This window comes from Trachinotus anak, unplaced genomic scaffold (assembly GCF_046630095.1).
Source record: "Trachinotus anak isolate AG129_WGS33_773 ecotype Australia unplaced genomic scaffold, CSIRO_AGI_Tana_v1 ptg000009l, whole genome shotgun sequence".
In the NCBI taxonomy this organism is placed as follows: domain Eukaryota; kingdom Metazoa; phylum Chordata; class Actinopteri; order Carangiformes; family Carangidae; genus Trachinotus; species Trachinotus anak.
The window spans coordinates 13,980,651-14,001,971 of record NW_027273860.1 but is presented as its reverse complement, the minus strand read 5'-3'; the positions used below and the strand labels follow the sequence as shown (position 1 = coordinate 14,001,971).

Sequence of the window (21,321 nt, the reverse complement as noted above, 5' to 3'; positions counted from 1 at the left end):
TCCACACCCAGCTGTTTTTCCCATTTTGCAAATGGCCTTCTACCAAAAGCATCACTATGTGTGGGTGCAGATAAATTCAGCACAGCTTTCAGTGTGTGTGTGTGTGTGTGTGTGTGTGTGTGTGTTTCCCCCAAAAGCTCAGCAAATAGCTATGTGTTAAATGCACAAAAAAGTGACATGTTGCTGTCTTCAGTGAAAGGCTGCAAAACCAGCAAGGCTTTTTGCTTTCAGCTGATACTGTAGTTGGTGAGGTGTCACAGCAGAGCTACACAAACTGTCATACACATAAATACGTTTACAGAGACACAGAAACTCAAAAAAGTTAATGTCATGAAATGAAATTCACTTCACAAAGCAATTACTTTGGATGCTTTAGTATATTATGCTTTTTGAAAACTAGCCTTTTTTAAAAGGTATAACCAGTGTGTGTGTGTGTGTGTGTGTGAGAGAGTGAGAGAATTTCATAGACTGAGTAAAAATTACTTTCATAATTTTACTGAGCTTCTGAAAAATTCATACTTTTCATGTGAGAATGGAGACTCTGTGAGACTCAGCAGAGACACAAAAAGACTAAAGCCCTACTGGCGACAGTGTTTCTCATCTCACCCTCTCACACATACACACCAGCACCACACGCGCTTACATTACTTACAGCACTTACATGTACACACTTAGCATCACATATGCTCACACATATGAATTCCTAAATACGCTTGAAGTATTTTCCAAACCAAACCAATGACTTTACATCACACACGTGAATGCTCAAACAAGCTCATACAGTTTTTGTCACACAGCACACACAATGTAACAAACACCGAGGCTGAGGGATGATGAGTTTGGGAGCTCCCACTCAGTCTGTGTAACACAAAGTGCTGTTTAATAATTCATAAAAAGCAAGGAATGAATGGAGATGAGAAAAGACAAGTCTTTTGTGAGGACGAGAAGCAGAAGAGTTGTTCTTGGTTCACAGCGCACAGACTCAGGGAGAAAGGGATTCTGGGGAAAGGGAGAGAGAGGGGGAGAGAGACACAGAGCAAGCAAAAGAATGATAAGGGGTCTTTGTTATTTTGTTTAAGACACGTCAGTGAGCTCTGGGGAAGACACTTAATGTAGACTATATTAGAACATATTTATGATATTTTGACGTTTGGAATCACGTTTGTAAGGAAAAGAGAAAGAGTCTTAATTTAGCTTCTTACTCTCCGCCCTGTAATTACAAGCATTTTATGTACTTTAAATTTGTATTCAGCGAGGAAGGGAGAGTAAAAATAGCAACTTAATGAAATATGTATAAACGCTAAGTTAAAAGGTCGCAGACCTAACTGCTCTCAATAAAGCCAAACCACACATGTAAACACACATGCAGATAACCTATATAACCACTCACATGCACACCACCTACTACTACTGAGTGGTTTGTAACATTTCCCTTCGGCTGACCTCATGACTCCATACAAGTCTAGACTATAGTCCACCTTAAAAATAACCTTAACATGTTCTTATTCCCAATCAATATAAGCTTTATGTGCCCAGCAAGGGAGTCAGAGCGAGGGGTTTATTATTTGGCAGTGGTGTAGCCCCTAAACTGAGGGGTTGAGATTGTAAAATGTGTGTGTGTGGTGTGTGTTATCACAGCAATAAAAGACTAAAGCAGATTTCATACAGTTCTCTACATTAACACTTTAGTGGTGCTGAGGGTGTTAAAGTGTACAGTGTAAAGTGTGTGGTTCTTTCCAAAGGAGACCTTCTTTATATCTTACACAAGAGGTCAAGTGAAGTTTTGTTTGAGCCGACAGCACAAGCTAAAAATTAACATGTTAGGGGAGGTAAAGTTTCGAGTTGTTAGGTGTACTTTCTTATTTTCAGCCCTCCTCCTCCCATCCTCTCCATCTCCCTGCTCCTCCTCCTCCTCCCATTCTCTCTGTTCCTCTGTTTCTCTTTCCCTCTGCTAATAAATTATGTATGCCATCTCCAACTCACAGAGTGCTGCACTGCTGCACTATCTGCTCTAAATTGCTGCTCTCTCTCTCATCCCCATTTCACTCTTCGCCTCTCAATCTCTCCCCTTCATGCCCCCTCTCCTTCTCACTCTTAATCTCTCTCTCCTCACTCTCTCTCTCTCTCTCTCTCTCTCTCTTTACACACACAAACTCAACGCAACCCCCACCTCCCATCCGACCATACACCACTCCTGTCTCTATCCGTAGGACCGGCTCTTCTTTCCCAGAGTTCCTTGCAGCTCAACTCCACCCCGGAGGCTTCGCTCCAGTACTCTGCCAGCTACCATAGCAACCAGACCCTCGCCCTTAGCGACAGCATCTCCGCAGCAACTCCTCAGCGCAGTGGGCAGGTTGGAGGAGCTGTGCACAGCTACAACCAGGTAGGAAATACCGCTGTACACGGATGATGATGGGGATGCTGGTGCTGATGATGATGAAAAGGAAGGTCGGACAAAAATTCTAATTATGGCCGTTTGGGTAAACTTTTCTTAGAAACACACGGGAAAATTTTAATAATTGACATCAAAGGATTTTGACCGGGAAGGTAACTTACCTGAAGTGAGCTCTGCACACTTTATAAGTACAACTGCATTGTACTTTTTGCTCATTGAAAGCATGCAGACCTTTGAGGAGCAGCATCGTGTTCAGATACACTGTATATGCTTGCTTTCAGGTTCCTTGCTGCTCAAAATTTTCCATAAGAGACTAAGCGAACATCACCCTTCCTTTTCCTCTACCCCTGTTTTTCATGCACTGACTTGCATATTGCTTCTTCACCGACATGTAACTCTGGGTCTCATCGCTCTCACTGAATGTGGATTTGTTCGACATCACAGCTGGGTCTGTTGATCAGTGTATAAGTACATATTTTTACAGAATCCCATTCCAGCAGCCTTATTGAAGTGCTTGAAGTCCAGTCACTACAACTGGCTTCTCATGTAATCCATAGCGTAACAAAATTTGTCTGTCTTCTGGAGGAGCTGAGAGATAGGGGGGTTAAACAAATTCCTAAAAGCTGTTTTGGAGGAGACAAGTAATCAGATTCTCATAGACCAAAATGAGGAGACTATTAAATGCACACAGAGATATCTCAGTGAATATCTTGTTTTTAAGGACTTGGGAAATAAAGCTAGAGACAAGTCGCATATTAATCACAGCAGTGTGAGAGAAAATTACTTTCTAGCCTACAGGAGCCAATTATTTTCAGTTTTCATGTCCTTAACATTTAAATGGTAATACACAGATTGTATGCACACATTCTTACACACACACACACACACACACACACACACACACATGCACACACACACACGTACTTTCTTACAAACAGACACCCACACATTTGCTAAATCAGTGAGCAGCTGCAGTGCTTCATTCAAAGATATTGCCAGTGTCTGGGGCAAACGTTCTATTTGTGATAGATGGATATGAACTGAAAGTAAGAGGAAATATTTTAAAACAATAAGTTCAATCATTTTTTCATATCTTTGATGTTTTATTTATCTTTGCAAAAACCTGCACATTTTTTTCAGGAGGGTTTCCATCTCTGAATTGAATGAGTGTTTGTTCTGTGTTGTGTTTGTTGTATTTATTTGTTGCGTGTGTATAAGTGTGTGTGTGCAAATCTGTGCGTATGTGTGTGTTGTCTTTGCACATCTTTAGAAGGAGAAAGGTGAAGGAGCTGATATCTGTCTTTGTAAACACCTTTATTAATCCCCCCCTCATTTCAGAGCTGGTTCTCGGAGAAAGTGCTCATTCCTTCCCTTATTAAATGACAACTATGGGAGGCAAAGACCAAAAGAAAAACTGATAGACAGACTTTGATGGATGGACAGATGAGACGAAATAAGTTCTTATTCTTTCTGTAGTCAGAATGCAGTGATATTTCTTGTTCTTGTATTGCAGTGTTCCTGTCCTCTTTTCCCTCCTCCCCTCTTCTTTCCTTCCCTCTCTACTCACCATCTCTGTCTGTGTGAGTGTGTGTGTGTGTGTGTGTGTGTGTGTGTGTGTGTGTGTGTGTGTGTGTGTGTGTGTGTATTCTCCTCTCTGATGTTTTTGGCTTGTCAGTGTAATGGGGCCAGTGTTGTCAGCAGGGCCCATGAATAGCTTTACGCATGCCAGTCCTGCTCAATAGGCAGATGCAGCGTGGATGTATGTGCAGTACATGCATGTTTTTGTTTGTGTGTTGGCAGACTTCTGCATCTGGGTGTACGTGTGTGCATATGCACATGGAGGTGGAGGTGTGCACTCCTTCAGCCATGTGTGTATACATGAGTGCATTTGTTTAAAGTTCTCACAAATGACTGTTTCAGGGAGAGTGAGAGAGAAAAATGAAGGGTCTAGCATGTTGCTGCTCCTCTGTAGGGTATTTATAACCCTGAGAGGCCCTGCTTTAATAATGCATGGATACATGGCACCTCAAACATCCCAGTGTTTTACTGGAGGAGAAAAGCACTGCGAGATGAGACAGAGTGCAATCGAGAAAGTGCTCTCCCTCACACAGTGTGTCAGGCTTTCTATCTATTAGTTAACTCAGCCAAGAATTCATCCATACTCCTCATCTATAATTTATCTACCCGAAGAATCACCCATCCATCTATCAATCTATTTATCTATCAATTCATCTATTCATTCACCCACTCAACTCTTCATCAGTCTAAAGACCATGTCTGTCTGACTTTGCATCTTGATTACTGTAGCACATCTGCAGTGTTGAACACAGTTAAGTGACATAAACCATTAACAGGGTTCTTAAGCTCATTTCTGTGGCCTGCAGCTCATCAGCCTTAGATCTCTCACTTGGCTTCATAACCTACTAAACTAACACAAGGGACTTGTATAGAAGTTTTTTATGGTACACAGATCACACATTCCCATTGAGGATCTCTGTGTGTTTATAGACACTTTTGATCATCCACTGTGTAATAACCTTTTATCTATGTTCACTCAAACAAACAGATCAAGTCACATTGTATACTTACATATACACCTACCATGGGATCCATTAAAGGGGCTATTTGTAAGGCTGCATTAGCATTAACAGCTGTTAACTTACCAAAAAAAAAAAAAAAAAACGTTCCAAGTTCCGCATGAAGCTTCATTCCTTTACTCGCCAGAAGCTGTTTCCAGTAGTTGAAAAGCAACGCCAGTGTTAACTCTTGTCTCTTTCAGATCTATTCTTCGACTGAGGTTAGCATGCTAACCAGCTAGCCCCGACCTGTCTCATAACTTTCTGATAGTGACTCAGTGTAGCCTCCAATCTGCCCTGAAGATGAAGTGCTGTTCAGAGGACGTATTATAACCTCTTGTCATGTGACTTCAGCTTGGCATGTTTGTCCTTTAACACGTCAAATCCTGGATAATTTAACAAAAACTGAAACAAAGTGGAGAAATCCATGGTAAGCTGTAGTTCTAGCTATAGGAAAGTCAAGGATATGTTACCTTGGATATCATGGTAAAGCTTTGGACACAGATGTATTTAAACACACGGTCCCATTTACACTGTTGCAGTCTAAAAAATGCTCAATTATAGCAGTAAGAGTGAAATTATTTACATATACAAAGTTGAGTCAGGTTAAGTTGCATCTTCCATCAGCATTTACTTTTTCTATGTTCAGATCAGAGTGGATCAACTCAAGGTGGACAGCTCTCATAAGCACTTTCACATATTCAAAACAACATGTAGACAGCCACATCGTGTCAGAATGTGTCAAAAACATGTTAGAAAATATATGAATGCACCATTGCTGATTGTATATTGTATATTGCATTATATGCCTGTTCTTCATCTTACAGATTTTCCATTTTTCTGTTTTTCTCCATAAACTGTGTTTCACTGTGACTCTGCTAATCCACTCAACCAGAGATAAAACAGTTTCTATGACCCCTGTGCAAACAAAGCAGTGCTAGAATCAAAGGCCTGTTGTCTTGAGCAGACGCGCTTAGGCTCATTGCAAAAGCAGGAAAATATAACCAGAGACTGCCATTGAGAACATAACGGGAGACTGTGTGCCTGTGTGTGTTGTTATATTTATCAAGGGAAGGTTTGCTGAGTAGGCGTGCCTTTTTTACCACCAGTGTATTTCTGTACAATTGTACAGCTGCAAATATTCACACCTGGAAATTGTTGTGTGCAAACATAGCCTTTGAACATAACTCCAGATTGTTTACGTGTGAGTGAGGGTGTGTCATGTTGAGATAGATAGAAATAAATTTAAAAGTAGAAAATCTCAAAATATTGATGAGAATAACTTTTTTAATGCTAAGAAACAGACAGTTTGAGTGTAACTGCTGTAGATGCAGTGATGACAGTTCTCCAAGGTTACTCAGTGACTGCGTGCTTGCATAATATACACCTTGCACAACTGCAGCCGTGTCAGTCTAGTACTCACATATCTGAATCACTTTTACAGCTTTAAACATCAACATAAGGCTATATGAGGCTCAGTGGAGCACTGGCATATGCTCCCCCTACTGTGTCTGGAGACTGAGGAGAATATATTAGGATAGACCAGCATGTGATTCGAGGTAAAAAAAAAGCTTCTCATGCTTTGCCTCACACACTGGCACATGACTTTTTTTTTTTGTCTGTAAGGATCTGTGTTTTCAAAGCTGTAGGTATCAGGAAAAGTGAAAATTTGCATTTCTTTCCTTGTCCTTGTTTAAATTTGGCTTAAATGTGAAGACTAGACTGTTGACGTACATCATATGATATTTATAGATTATTTTACCACACACAATCAATGTGAGTAATTTAACAGATGATTTCAATGACAGATGGAATTAATAATAATAATTGTCAATATAGGGGTTTATGTGAGGACAGTTGATAGAGATTAAGACATGGATAGACTATGGATTGTTTAATCCTTTGATCGATTTTGAGTGGGTGGTGCAACAAGGCTTTATTAGAAATTATATCAGTCAGCTGAGCTCTGTGGACTTCATGGTCTGCCTCTGTGAGTCTGTTTGAATCACCCCTCTGTTTTCTGTGGGGACTTCATTACTAGCTGCTCTGGGTTCATTTTGGGATCCTCAAAGGCTTGACTGAACTCATTGTGCATAAAAGTTTTTGATAGCCACTACTCTCTATTCTCTTTTATCCCATTTTTCTTAACTCTCTATCTCCCTTCCCCTCATCACAACTTCTCCCTTCCCCACCATCCCTCCATTTGTCCCCTCTTCCCTGTCATGGCACGTCATCTTTCCCTCACTTGCACTGCGTTCCCCTACATCCCCTCAGGTGACGTCTAGTCGTGCAGCCCAGCAACAGCAATCACAAACTGGGGCAGGGTCAGGTAAGAACTCACCTCTCCTGCTCTCCCCTACTCTTCTTTCTGTCTCTCTTCTTGGAGATGCATTTTCTTTAGAATAAATTAATCTGACGTAGCATGAAGCTCTGCGGATACACAAAGATGACATTTAGAGACACTGACAGACATGCATAAGAATTGGAATAAAAACGTTGCTAGTGGTAGAATGTTTTCTGAGCCTGCAAAATAAATATTTTTCTCACATGTTAGTATTATTCCTCCATAATTTATAAACAAGCTGCATTAACTCCCATCTCTGGAGCCTGTTTGGTTTGGAGTCAAGGATTTGAGCCATACATGTATCATACTATGTGTATATATATATATATATGTATATGTATATATATATATATATATATATATATATATATATATATATATATATATATATATATATATATATATATATATATATATATATATATATATATATATATTTTATCCAGCATTTTATTTTGTTGATTTATCACACACAGACTGCTGTATGCCATATTTTCGCTATACAGCATGTAGGTTTTCCTGGGTAAAATAAAATTTACCTAAGAAAAGCATCATATTGTATATGCAAAATAATAAAAGAAAAAACTCACCATAAACACAATCATTTTGGCCCTCCCAGTTTTTTACCACTACATCTCAGGCTGTATATCAATTATTGATAAACAGAGATTTGGCTAAGGCTTGAAAAACATAATGGCAGGTGTTGTAGTTAAATGAACTTTTATTCAAACCTTGCATTTTGACTCATTGCTGAGACAATATTATGCTCTTGTGATCCTGCCTTGATCCATACCTGTAGCTTTTTACATATTTTCCTTTCCCTGTTATCAACTCATTGCAAAAGACCAGGCTTTTGCTCCATGACCTGCCTGTATCTGAACTCCAAATCCTTAACGTCAGCCTCACCATATTCTCACTCATTCCTCTGCCTCCCATGTTCATTGATTTTTCTCTCCTTTCCCTTGTTCTCTAGGTATCTACTACTCCAGCTCCACCTTGCCTGCCCAGCGTGTCAGTTCCCCTCTATCTGGAGGAGGAGGAGGCTCAGGGTCCAGTTCCCCTAGTAAGCTCCAACGCCTGGGATCAGCCTCTGACACACCAGGGTACTCTACCACTCAACGGCTGCCTTCCTCCTCCTCCTCCTCTCCCAAACAGTCCCCTGCTAATCGACTGGCCAAGTCATACAGGTAGAGAGCCACAGTGGCTGTGACACTGACATTGATTTTGATGCATTTCTGTTGATACTGATGTATAATAGAGTCTGAAGAGGTGGCATCTGAAAGAATTAACTCAAGTCTAAAGATGGCTTGAGAAAAAAGTAGATAGGAAAGAATAGAATAGAATGAAAAAGGAAAATCGCCTTTGGGGTTCATCGTCCTCCTGTTTATGCTGGTGCCATACACACATGAAAGAGGAAGCATATGACTGCTTTTATATGTGAAATGGAATTAATTATTTTAAGTAATTATTTCTTATACAAAATATGTTACTTTTCCCATTTGTCTTTCAGCACCACAGTTGCTGTGACAACAGCAGGAGGAGGCGGGTCCCCTCTGAGGGTGGCATCCCCACCCAACTCTACAGCAGCAGGGGGAGGGGCCAGCTCATCATCGTCCCCTCTTCACCAGGTACAGGATGTTACAGTCCTACAGTGGAAATCTATTTTTGTGTTAGCAGATATTAAATTTGGATGTTGTTTTGTGAAGCAGGTGCTCAAATTGCATTAGAAATGTGATTTGTTAGAAAACATTATATTGAATGAAACCAAGGCAACTGTAACAGTACTAGATTTAGTTCAATTATAAAGTCTGCTCCTCAAAGTATGGATGAAATCAGAATAAAAATGACCAAATAATTGAATCATGTCTCACATGTATACAAGTACATTAATTGACATGTCATGGTTCAACATGTGTACACACAGAACCTTCTCACTTCTTCAGTTTAGTAAATTGTGCCATCAAAGTCTGTTGCTTTTTTTTCTTCCTGCATTCAGTCCTTGTTGAATGATATCCTGGCCTGGTTTAATAATTATTCAAATTAGTCAGATTGTTTGGTAGAATTCATTTATTTTACTCAGTACAATTATCATATAGTTTTTCATTACAGAGCAAGTTATTCTACAGACAGTTCTGTAGATGTAGAAAGTTATTTGACAGGGTTATATGCAGGGTAATAGTACAAAGATTACTATTCAAAGTCCAATATTTACAGTGCTAATAGCCAGTATTAGTATTTCTTCAACAGTACTGTGTCATCTGTACCAGATATATATTAAAATGTAATATTAAAATATAATACTATTTCTAGTATTATATAGCCATTCTATTCATTGAAGCCATGCGGCTGGGTGCTCACTTTAATCATGACAAAGAATGGCATGTAGCAGCCTAAGTGAAATTACAGATTGAGTCAAATCTTGTCACAAGTCACACTTCTAATTCTTCAAATGGGCAATTGTTTCAGATATCAGTTTAATAAGATTCTGAAAAAATCCTTTGCATACATTGATCATTCTACGTCTTATCTAAATCCTGATTTTTTAGGTAAATTTGTTTGATGCTTATATCCAGTATCCCACACTGTATCATGATAAGAAATAATTTTAGTGTGGGTGTTTTAAGTGTAAATTACATTCTTAACTCTAAGTGGTTCAAACACATTTTACAATGGTTTCTCATTTGGCCATAGACACAAACGCAAATTTGAAAACTCTTCTTTCATGAACCAAGAAAAATCGGCCATGTTGGCTGTAACTTGTTTGGTCTTTCAAAACACTCTAATCTAACTGCAACAGTATACAGATGTCACCCTGTCCATCCCCTGAGCTTCCTTACAATATTTGAAAGAAGCAAAAAAAGAAACCTGTTGTCTTTTCAGATGAGTTCGGGCATAGGGAGCTATGCCACTCTGTCTCCCAAAAGACTGGCATCTCACCACGCCTCTGACCAGTACAAGATCTCCCATGAGCTCTACGCTACCGCCACACTGCAGAGACCTGGCAGCCTGGCAGGTGGGAGTTCACACTCATGCAGTTTCACATGCACATAAACATAAACACAAACAAATATTTATGTCTTCTTAAAACAACCTCCTTCACTGTGAGTTGTAGAGAACCATAAGGAAGTATCTCACAATATCTTTGAGTGTTTGTGTCTATTGTTGAGCCAACATCTAGTGTCAATGGAGCATTTGTACTGTATGGGGCCCCCCGTGTTACATTACATTGCATACCACTGCAATTCCAAGAAATGTTAGGTGTTGCATTTAAGTCTACTGAATTAGCCAATCTTTCAATAAGCACATCAGTGGTGGCTTCTCTTCTAAGGTAGTACTTCAATATGAATGCACAAGCTGTACGGCAGTTACATTTGAGCTGTTTATGAACAGGTCTGCTGTGACTACCAGACAATAACCTTTTTTTAAGAAGATTAAAACGATTCTTATTCTAGTTGTGTCCTTGAATAAGATCTATTTACTGTGTCTGGGAGCCGACTGTATTAGAATGACACTGGTCTTACTAGAGGCGGCATTCAGGATAACAGAGACTTTTGTTGACTCCTGCAGTTACATTGACTAGTCAATGGCTTTTTCTCTTGACTCTACAAAATTGAGTTGGCTGAATGTCAAACCCAAAAGAAAATGTGTTGTGCCAACTGTTTATGGTCCATAGTAAGTTAGTGTAAAATTTTATTTGGCTGTTTGTGCTTGTTTGAATTAAATACTGCAGATAGACCACTATTTCAAGTGTTATTCAGACTAAAAGTAGTTTTAGGCAGCTGTGTTCTTCCCTGTGCTTTAGAGCATGAGATGTAGCATCAAGTTACTGCAAACACTGAAACTTCTTTTCTTTCACTCTTTTGTGAAATATTTTTTTTCAGGGCATTTAAGGGTTTAGGGAAGCATTAAAGGTTGTTATTTCATCTTCATTTACTTTGTTTTCTTTTTCTTATATGTGTATATGGACAATGTGTGAGCTAAATGTATAGTAAACAAGGTTCCCATGCGTCCTGGAAAACCTTGAAAACAGTTGACAAGTTTTTCAGTCATGGAGAACCCATGGAACATGAGTGGAAAAAGTAAGATGTCCTGGAAAGTATTGCGTTGTCCTGGAAAATTATTTCAACATTCTTCTATTTACGGGCAAAGTTATGTTCAGGTTGACATTTGAATTGTAGGGTAGTTCATGGATGATAGTATTTTGAATAGGCAGCTATCAGTTTTGTTTGGCATTGCTGTGAAGGCACCCTGAGAGAGGTAGAAAGAGGTAGATCAGTGGTTGATCGGTGAACTCCAGTCACTATGTGTGAACTCTTCTATTATTGAGGCTCACTGACCCGTCACATGCCGACCCGATATCTAGCATGCTAAATATCTGACCTGTCACTGACGAACTACAGCCAATGAGAGCGTAGGACATGGGATAAGGGGAAAGAGGCAGTAACCTGTAAGCCTAAAACAACAACATGACATGGTCGAGAAGATGGCAAAAAAAAATTTCAACACAAAGCTTTGTGCAAACAAGTAGTGATTGTTTTCATCTGATCTCCATTTTTTTCAAATCCTGTTTTGTGCAAAGAATTGCGTAATTTCCTGTATCAGAGTGTCATCACTTCTCGCAGAGCTTTTTGTGACAGAAGACCAGACAGACTAGTTGGGTGGAAAGAGCGTCTAGTACGTGACTCTGTGTTGCTGCTCAGTTGTGTACTGTGAACTCTTCACGACTTCAAGGCTGCCCGATCGCAAGTCAGCAAGTTGTGTAATGTGAACTGTACAGCGACCAGACGCCTTTGAAATCATAGACTTAGCTTAAAGGTTTCAAGTTGCTTCATTGCTAGAGTTGGATGAAATAATGAGAAGCCGGGGACAATACAATGAATGGGAGCCCAACTGTATGTTAGTCAAAAAATGGTTAATACTCGCTAACTGCACTTTTTACTTTTCTAGCATCATTGTCAACGTCCCTTCAAACCCGAGGCTGTGTTGTTTAGGTAAAGCAGATCATAATATGATATGAAATGCTAAACTGTTGTGGTGGTAGCTCGCAGTGGGTGTGATTAAGCTTGTTTAAGACTTAACTTCCTGCTACTAGTGCAGGGGCTAAAGTGAGAAACTGCAGCTGCAGTAAATAATCTTTGCGAATTCAACTTTGAATCATACATTTAGCTGTAAAGTTCTGTCTAGATTTGTCAGCAGGTAAATTGTGGGCCACTCTTTGTGTTATTGCTCTTCAGGGCAGGCTATTTAGTTATTGGTTGGCAAGCACTATGTAAATAAAACGTTCTCCTGATGAATTTGTCATAATTTCACAATTAATTAAGCATGTAAGAGATGATTTCAAAGATAAGCATAGCCAAGTATACTTATTTTAAATCTGACTTACACAGAAAGGAACATATTGGCGTATGGCAAGATTCCTGTCTGTCATTTGCTAGATCATCATGAAAATGTCCTGGAACATGAGCTGTATAAAAGAGTGGGAACCCTAAGTGAAGACCGGTTTTGTGTGTCAGTGAATGAAGAGACTAAGACTGAGCCCTGGTAAAAGGCAAATTAGTGGCTTTGTTGTAGTGCTCTTTGACACAGATTGAATGATTTCATATTTTTTTCTGCAACACAAGTGAAATATTTGACAAGATTAATATTGATTACTGACAGCAGTGTTTTGAAGCTTTGGGTTAAGTCTAATTGATTAGTCCTTTAAACTTGGATATATAATGGATGAAGAACGTGACCTTCATGCTTTATCCTGAGGGCATGAAGCAATCTTGAAGCAATGCCTGGAGTTTCATGTCTCCTGAAGACTTTAAATGAAGAAGAAAAGCAACGACTGTGCAGGAATGAATCCCGATGGAAATGAGATCAATTAGCAGACCTGGCTCATATGATTATCAGAATTTGCTGTCACAAGCTTGGACTTGATTGTATCAGGGCAATTTAAAGGCAACTGGAAATGTCAGAAATTAGCTTTCAAATACTTAACTGTAATTGGCAGTGACTTCTGGTTCTCACCATGTTTGCAAAATGACCAACAAAGAATTATTTGTAGAAACTGCTAGTTACAGGTTTGCATATTCCCAGCAGGGGACACCCTCCTGGAAAAAGCACAGCAGAGTACATGTGAGCAGCATGTTTGCAGAGGTACTTCGCAGCTCTACAGCACCTACTCTACGGTGAAGTCAAGCTGCGTAAAGAAACAGAAATCAACTAAAAAAAGACATCCCCTCTTTCTACATGAAGGGCCTGAGTGATGCAGGCCAATGTGTATAAATATTGCCACAGCTTATTAATGAACTGAAAAAAATGAATGACTGGGATCTTTAAGCAAATAGAGATGATTAAAAGTTAATAGTAAATAAAATTTAGATATAGTCTGATATGAGCCTCAGGCCTCAGTGATCTCATTTAAATAAATGGTCTTTTTAAATTTTTGATTTGACTGGTCTGATCATTTTGATATTCAGTGTGAACTCGACAGAGAAAAACATCACCCTATCCTGATGAGATTACAGCTGGAGAATGTTTACGTATGAGAGAGCAAAGAATAGAAATTATTGTTGGCTGTTTTTATTTTGATATCCTCTTTTTTTTACTATAGGTGTAAGCTATATTTAGTTTTCTTCCTTTTTTTAAATATACACACAAGACTGTGAGGCATCAAGAGGCCAGAGTGGGTTTTTTTATATAGATTTTGTTATCCTGTTTAAATATTTTACTGAATGAAACATCATGGGAGGGCATCTTTCTCTTTTCTTTTTCCTCTTTGCATGATGCTTTCTTCCGTTCTTAAACTTCCCTTCCCCTTTCAAAGAAAGAGGTCAGCATTTCCACAAGTGGGCCCCTGTGAGTCAGAAAATAAATGAATAAAGAAATAAAACCAACTCACCAAGACATCAGAGATGAAAGTCATGGGAGGAAGAGAGAGAGTTGGGATGAGTCATGCTGTTAATGGGTGTGTCCATGACTCTAATTAGCACTCCTTCATGCATATTCTGACCGTCGCTGTCTCTTTCTTGCTTGTTTCTCGCTGCAATGTCCGAACTTTAAGCTCCCTCCTCCTCCATTTCTGTCGCTTTCTCAATTTTTCTCCATCTCTTTTATCTCTTCTTTTTTTGTCACTCCCTTATTCTGATTCCCTCTTTGTCTTTCTGCAAGAGTTCTCTGCCTGCCTGCAGCTGGCTAGCAGAGTGTGACTGGATGCAGCTAACCTTTTCTTTGGCGAGGGAGGTAAACAGGCCAGTCAGTTACCCATGCTGTTGAAAGGAGGACACAGTTGCATGGAGCGTAATAGCCTCTTTGCCACAGTCATGGTAAAGGCAGACATGATGAGGCAGACGGGTGCTTTATCACATGCCATAGTGTAGAGCAGGAAGTGCAGGCAAACTCTCCCTCATCTTACTTTAAAGACTATTCGATAAAGTCCTACTGTGTGTTCCTGCTTGAATATTTACTCTGATTCATCTTTAAATTGTTGTCGTTTGCTTGTGTGCTTTGGTGAACAGTAAAGACAAGCTGGTACTAAGCTGCAACAAAAAACAGCTACTACAAGGCTACAAGCTACTATGTGCTTGATCCAACTGAGATGGCTGAGTGCCACACATGCATTGATTTCTGATATGATCTGAAAGCTTGAGGGGCTTTGACTGCGTTAAGTTGATGGTGGATACACGCAGAGGTTTGAATCTAGGTCTGAGCACTAGACTTTTCAAATCCTTGGCACACAACTAATGCGATATGATACGACATTAGCTCCACTGGACCGTCTCTTTTTCTCTCCATCACTCATAGCTTTCTAAGTCTGCATATATGAGTATGAGCATGTCCTTTCACTTTATCTTCTGTCATGTCATCAAAGCCCCGCTGACTCGCCTTCATAGTCCCTCGGTCTCCTCCTTTTCTCCTCTTTCCTAATTTTAATTTTGCTCTCTGTGTTTTCAGACGGAGGCCCCTGCCTTACATTTGTTCTGCTGTGTAATGAACAAATACCTCCTGTCAGTGACTTCCTTGCCCTGTGTCTGTGGGATTCCTGCCAAACACAGAGCAAGAAGGGGGAACACTGCATCTCATTATTTTATAGCTGACGACCAGCAATGTGTTCCATGGAGATTAAAAAAAAAAGAAACACAGAGGATTTCTTGCTCTCTTTTTTTTTCTCTGTCTCTATGAATCTCTGTCTACTTCTTCCTATCTCATGTGTCACTATGCATGTCTCTCTAATTTTCAGTTTGCTTTTTTTTTCTGCAGTCCTATTTGATGCATCTCTAACTCTTCCTTTCCTCTACCACTCATACAAACACATCACCTTTATCTGCTTACTGTATAAATGATGTACTGTCTGTCACTTAGCACTCTGTAACACTCTACATTGAAAGGAACAGGGTGAAAATGGACAGGAATACAAACAGAGGAATCACATAGGCCTGCTTTTCTTGAATGAGCCTTGTTTCCCCACCTCATCATCACTGTTTTTCACCCTTTATCTACACACTTGCTTCTTCTCTTTTGTCTTGTCTTTCTTGGGCATCCGTGCCACATTCATTTGTCCTTATTTATTCCTTTATCACCTCTTCCTTTCACATTCTCCTTATTTCTTCCTTCACCTTCTTCATTCTGTGTAGATCTTATCACCGCCTTCTAATTCCATCTAAAATGTTACTCTATCTTTCCTCCTTTCCTTTCCTTGTTCCATACCTCCTTTAATCCATCTGATCAGTCCCTCTGTACCTCCTATCTTTACCTGCTGTACTTCGTCTCATATTTGCCTCTCCTCCTCTGCTCTCCTTCATCTTTTTTCTCCCTCTCTCTTTTCTCCAGGCTCTCGTGGCTCCTACAGCAGTCAGCACAGTCAGGAGGCTCTTCGGCCCTTGGGGTCCCCAGAGCACCACATAGATCCCATCTATGAAGAGCGTGTCTACCATAACAAGGGCCCCATGAGGAGCCTCAGCCAGAGCCAGGGGCCAGACACAGGCCCTTATCGCAACAACACCGGTAAGGCCCTTGCTACATTTGTAAAATAAGTTACAACTATGCAGTTTCATTTTAGCATTTGTGTCCTTTTTTTGCACTTCATATGTTGTGTATTTTGTGTTGTACAATGGTTTTACACTAATGAAACTGAGTGTTCCTAATTTTTGTGTTATTTTTTTGGTCATTTTAAACCTAAAATGTATCTTGCAACAGCTAGGATTTTGTAGCTTTTGGCACTCTTGTGTCCTCGCATATTTTACATCAGCTGTGAGACAGACGCCCTCCCTTGCAGATGGACAACAACAATTAGAGATTATGGACAGGATCTGCCTTTATGCAGACTTGAATCTGGGACAATCTCGTATGAAGAGGCAAAATATGTGTTCATTAGGAGCTACACTTACATCAGTTTACATCACTGTGTCAGTCACACAGCATGTGCTCACCTCATGTTAATCTCCTCATTTACCCAGTGTCAGGTAGACATGATTTATAGATGCAATGACACTCATCAGGAAAGAGAATGTTACAGCCCTTCTCATGTTTTGGTCAAAGCTCCTTCTGTGTGCACCCAACCCAGGGACAAATAGAGAAAATACATAAAAGGAAGGAAAGAGTCAGGCCTGTAGAAAAGGTCTTTATCGACACATCTGTACACATTTTGTGGGCTTCATGTGTTTCCAGTTGGGAATGAATCACAGTACGGCACATTTTCGATCAAACTCACACAGTCAGACACACTCAGTCTCACCCGCTCACCCCATAACTCCATTGTTGCCAGCAATGTGTTTTTAATAGGGCTTCATTGAGCTTATCTCAATGTGGGTTTAGGTACGCCATGTTAATCCCATTACCGTATCATGAAAACACCCAAGTTGGTCACGCCACATTCACAGCTCCCTCGATGTCATTAACCAGCCTAGCCTTAATAGCTATCATTAGCATTTGGGTCAGAATCATAGCAGTAAATATGCCGCTCTAGACCAGCATTTCAGTCGATCAGTTTGACTCACTTGAAAAGAGTGAGAATTGCCTTTAAGCACGGAGCATAGCTTTTGAAGCACTTTTCAGTGTTAAAGGGTCATTGGGCTTTGCTTTTATGATTGTGAGATATGTCTTTGATTGCTGTCTGTGAAATTCTGAAGAGTGTATCCAGTGGTAGGATTGTCTTTGTGAGCAGGAATTAATTAAATAAGTGTGCTTCAGAAGTGTACAGAGAGGAACCACTGTTATCTATAATTTACTGCGCCTTGTATTTGTAGTTTCAATAGATGGGTATAGGAAAACTCACAAAGGAAATTTGTACTGCAGCTACAAAAATCAATAGACTGTGGATTAGACCGTGTACATTTAATTGCAACACTTGAGGTTTACAATACGCTTTTGCTATGATACAATATTTTAATAGATTGTCTCATGTTGTTTGAACTAAATCCTCCACCACAGTATATCAGCATGAGCCTTCTTCACTGCATACACACTTATATCCCTACTGTGCTTGGCCCATATAACTACTGTGGTAAATCAACACATCAAAAATGAACAGCACCTTGAAGTCACTGGGCTGCTGAATTAGGGCCTGGCCTTGGTGCAGCATGTTTTAAAAGCTATGTGAATAGCATGTGCAGTGACTAGGAGGCTGTGTAATAAGGAGTCAAACTGCACAGAGTGATAGCACATAATGAACTGATAAGGGCTATGCTGACACAGTGAGCGATAAGTCATTAATTATGTCACAGTGCCTTTTCTTGGCAATGGCAGGCTCACATTATTGGTTCATTAAGCTGGCATGGATCAATGTAATTAATGCTATAAGTCATTTGGTGGAAAGAAAAGGAAGATATTGCAACAAAATTTGCAAGGTTGTAGTCAGTTGGTCATTAATATGGTGCACACTGTCACAGCTAATTCAAGGCCAGTATTCATTGAGTCTGTGGGCCATCGCATTACTTAACTGGACACTTAACTATGAAGAAATGGCTGCATGATACAACAAAAGCAATTTAAGTGAGTAGAACTGAACTTTCACTAGTTTTTATAGGGGCTGTTTCCTGACCTATTTAAGGGCAGATAGTCAAGTGGAGAGAAATGGGGACAGGGAGTGAACAGGACATGAGGAGGAAGCAGTGGCACATTGGGTCAAGACGAATATCCACCAATTTGGTGCATTTGAAGAGACAAATTAGCTGGTTTACAAACAAATAGTGCGAATTTAGCTATGTTTTTTTTGGCTCAAGCATCTACTCAGTGCATAGTCACCCGCACTTGGTTTGTGTTTTAACGGTGATGCTCTTAGCTGAGGATTTAGGCCTGCTTTATGCTTTGAGGAACTTGTGATTTGTGTCTGCTCACTGCGACTCTCAACCTCCTCCATCTAGTCAGAACAGCAATAAACAAACAGACCTGCAGTCTTAAGAAGTCTGTGGCATTTTCTAGCAGTGCAGTGGACAGCAGTTTGAAAACACACTTGAGAGGATAGACACATCAGTCAGGTCCAGTTTATAACACTGTCAATTGGTTAACATGTCCGTCTGCTCACTTTCCATTGCTTCCTACTCTTTACAGCTCAGTTCAATTTTACTTTCATCGTTGGAGTGTTAAATTAACAGCAGCAGATCTATCTATCTATCTATCTATCTATCTATCTATCTATCTATCTATCTATCTATCTATCTATCTATCTATCTATCTATCTATCTATCTATCTATCTATCTATCTATCTATCCATTCATCCATCCACATTCATGCATAGCATGAATATGAGTCTGTATCTGTGTGTTTTTATGCTATGCGTGTGTGTAGGCAGTGACACAGTGCTTCATTCTTGGATTAAACCAGGCCAGTGCCCCAGAGGACTGCAGGTTAATGTGGCCTATTTCAAGCGATAATTCCTGCATGGTCACAGCGTCTCCAGAGCACGAAGGCATTCTGGTACAGAGAAGAATTGTAGCAAGAAAAAGCCTCAGGAATGTGGTTTTCACATTTGTTTGTTTTTTTCCAAAATGACACTGTGTGTTTTTGAAATTGGCCTACACTTTGTCACTATGCTTCCCTTTCTTTTTTTACAGTCTCTCTGTCCTTGTTATTATTTCTCTCTCTTCTTCTTTTTTTCTTTCCCCTCTTGTATTGTATTGCTATCCTTCTTTAATTTTCCCCCTATCTCATCATAGTCTCCACTAATTCAGTGGGCAGTGCATGTCAGTGAAATCTTTTGCTTTCCCCTCAGCTTATTTCATGCCCTCCTCTCTTCTTCCTTGCGCTCCTTTTCCTCTGACCTTCCCTCCTTGTTCTTTTCTTTTTCCCTACCTCCCCTCCTGCCTTTGTTCCTCCAGTTTTGCCTTTGTACCTTCTGTCTTTATGTCATGAAAGCTATCTTGGCCTGTATTAATAACTCTGACCACTGGGAATAACAGTGACTCTAAATGGATGTGGCACTTTTTCTCTTTAATAGCTTAACATCAGGCCTGCACGTAGCTCATGCGGTGACAGTGAGAATGGGTAGATTCACTGCCATGGCTATTTGTCAAGTGCATCTAGTAACCAGGTTGAGCTATTGCTGCTGATAAGGGGTATTATGTAGTTTAACATTGCTCCCTGCAGTATCTCTGGAGGAGACAGACATTAATTCTTCAACAATCACTAGTCACTAAGCCTTGGTGAAAACAAGGTTATATTTCCTCAAGCACTAACAGAACCAAATACTGTACGGAAAAAAGGTGGGAATACGGAAAAAAATAGTTCATAATTTGCATTTGGCGGCACTTAACATATTGACTATGAACAAGACTCTTTTTAATGCATTTTCCATCACTGCAAAAGACACAAGACACTACCTCTGTTCACCTCTGTAGTGTTGTTTAAGTGTTTATGTCTTATCACCTGCCAACCAGACAGCATCATGGACAGTGGTTTACTCACTCCAAAAACTTTGTAAAATAAGAGTCATCTTGGTCACTCTAAACTTGAACCATTCTTAGTTGTGCATTTTAATTATGTTGTTAGGAGGTTTTTCTTGGTACATATTCACACATGGGGATATCATGCGTTTTATAGAAGCCAAATGCACACTTTATTTATGTAAAGAGAAATTTAATGTGTCCAGAGGCTGGTTTTCCATTTTATGTCTGTGTAAGTTCTTGGCGTAATCTTTCAGGGTTTGGGATGTATTTTTGGGCTGTTGCAGTGCAGCTTCTGCCACAGCCTCAGTGGTGTTGTTCTGTCTTCTGACTCCTCCTCTTTCTGTAAATGAATAATGATGTTTTGGTCACATGGTGTGGTTTTTTTTTTTTTTTATCCTCTCAGTTTTTGGGGAAATGCAGTAAAGATGTGGTGTTGTAAGAATCACAGAATATTCAAACACACCTTTATACACACACTTCCTCATTAGATTTCTGCAATTAGATTCAAGCAGTTCCCAGGACAAGGGATCAACTCTGTTACATAAGTGCAACAGTGTGTGTGTGTGTGTGTGTGTGTGTGTGTGTGTGTGTGTGTTATGATGTTTCTCGAAACCAAAGCAGGATTATTTTTGCTTGAAGTTGCAGCTCTACAGCACAGGTTCCTTTCACCAGTGTTAATGTGCACACACACACACACACACACACACACATGCACAGTAAAAAGAAGAGAAAGGAATATGAGGAAGGCTTTGCATTAAACCATTACATCAATCTGCTTTCTCCTTTAAATCTGCTGTGCACCCTCTGTAATGAGATCTGATATCCTAATGAGGGGGACAGAACAGAGAGAGTAACGGGGGAGAGAGATGAGAGAGCAAAAACAAGCCCAACAGAGGCGGGAGGAATGGGTAAAGATGAAGAGCACTGGAGAGAGAGAGAGAGAGAGAGAGCCAGCGAGCGAGCAGTTGCTCTGTGTCTTCTAACCAGAAGGCAGGAAAAGTTCAGGGCACCTCTTAAATAGAGAAAGTGACAGATCTCTGAAAAAAAAAAGAGAAAGGAAAAGCTCACTTTCATCTGGCATATGTCTTCCAGTGACCAAATGTGGTTTATAATGCTAAGCATAGCCACTTGGGCTATGT

General features: G+C 40.0%; 1 protein-coding gene across 2 annotated transcripts in view; it reads left to right on the top strand.

Annotated features, from left to right (window-relative positions):
- The window catches only part of ctnnd2a (catenin (cadherin-associated protein), delta 2a), a 249,987-nt gene that overhangs the window by 116,465 nt on the left and 112,201 nt on the right, over positions 1-21,321 (top strand). For both annotated transcript variants that reach the window (XM_071485479.1, XM_071485478.1), the window contains exons 6-11: positions 2,211-2,383; positions 7,246-7,300; positions 8,289-8,502; positions 8,826-8,943; positions 10,196-10,328; positions 16,130-16,303. In XM_071485479.1, the coding sequence (XP_071341580.1) occupies positions 2,211-2,383; positions 7,246-7,300; positions 8,289-8,502; positions 8,826-8,943; positions 10,196-10,328; positions 16,130-16,303 (867 nt within the window). The remainder of the gene's footprint in view (positions 1-2,210; positions 2,384-7,245; positions 7,301-8,288; positions 8,503-8,825; positions 8,944-10,195; positions 10,329-16,129; positions 16,304-21,321) is intronic.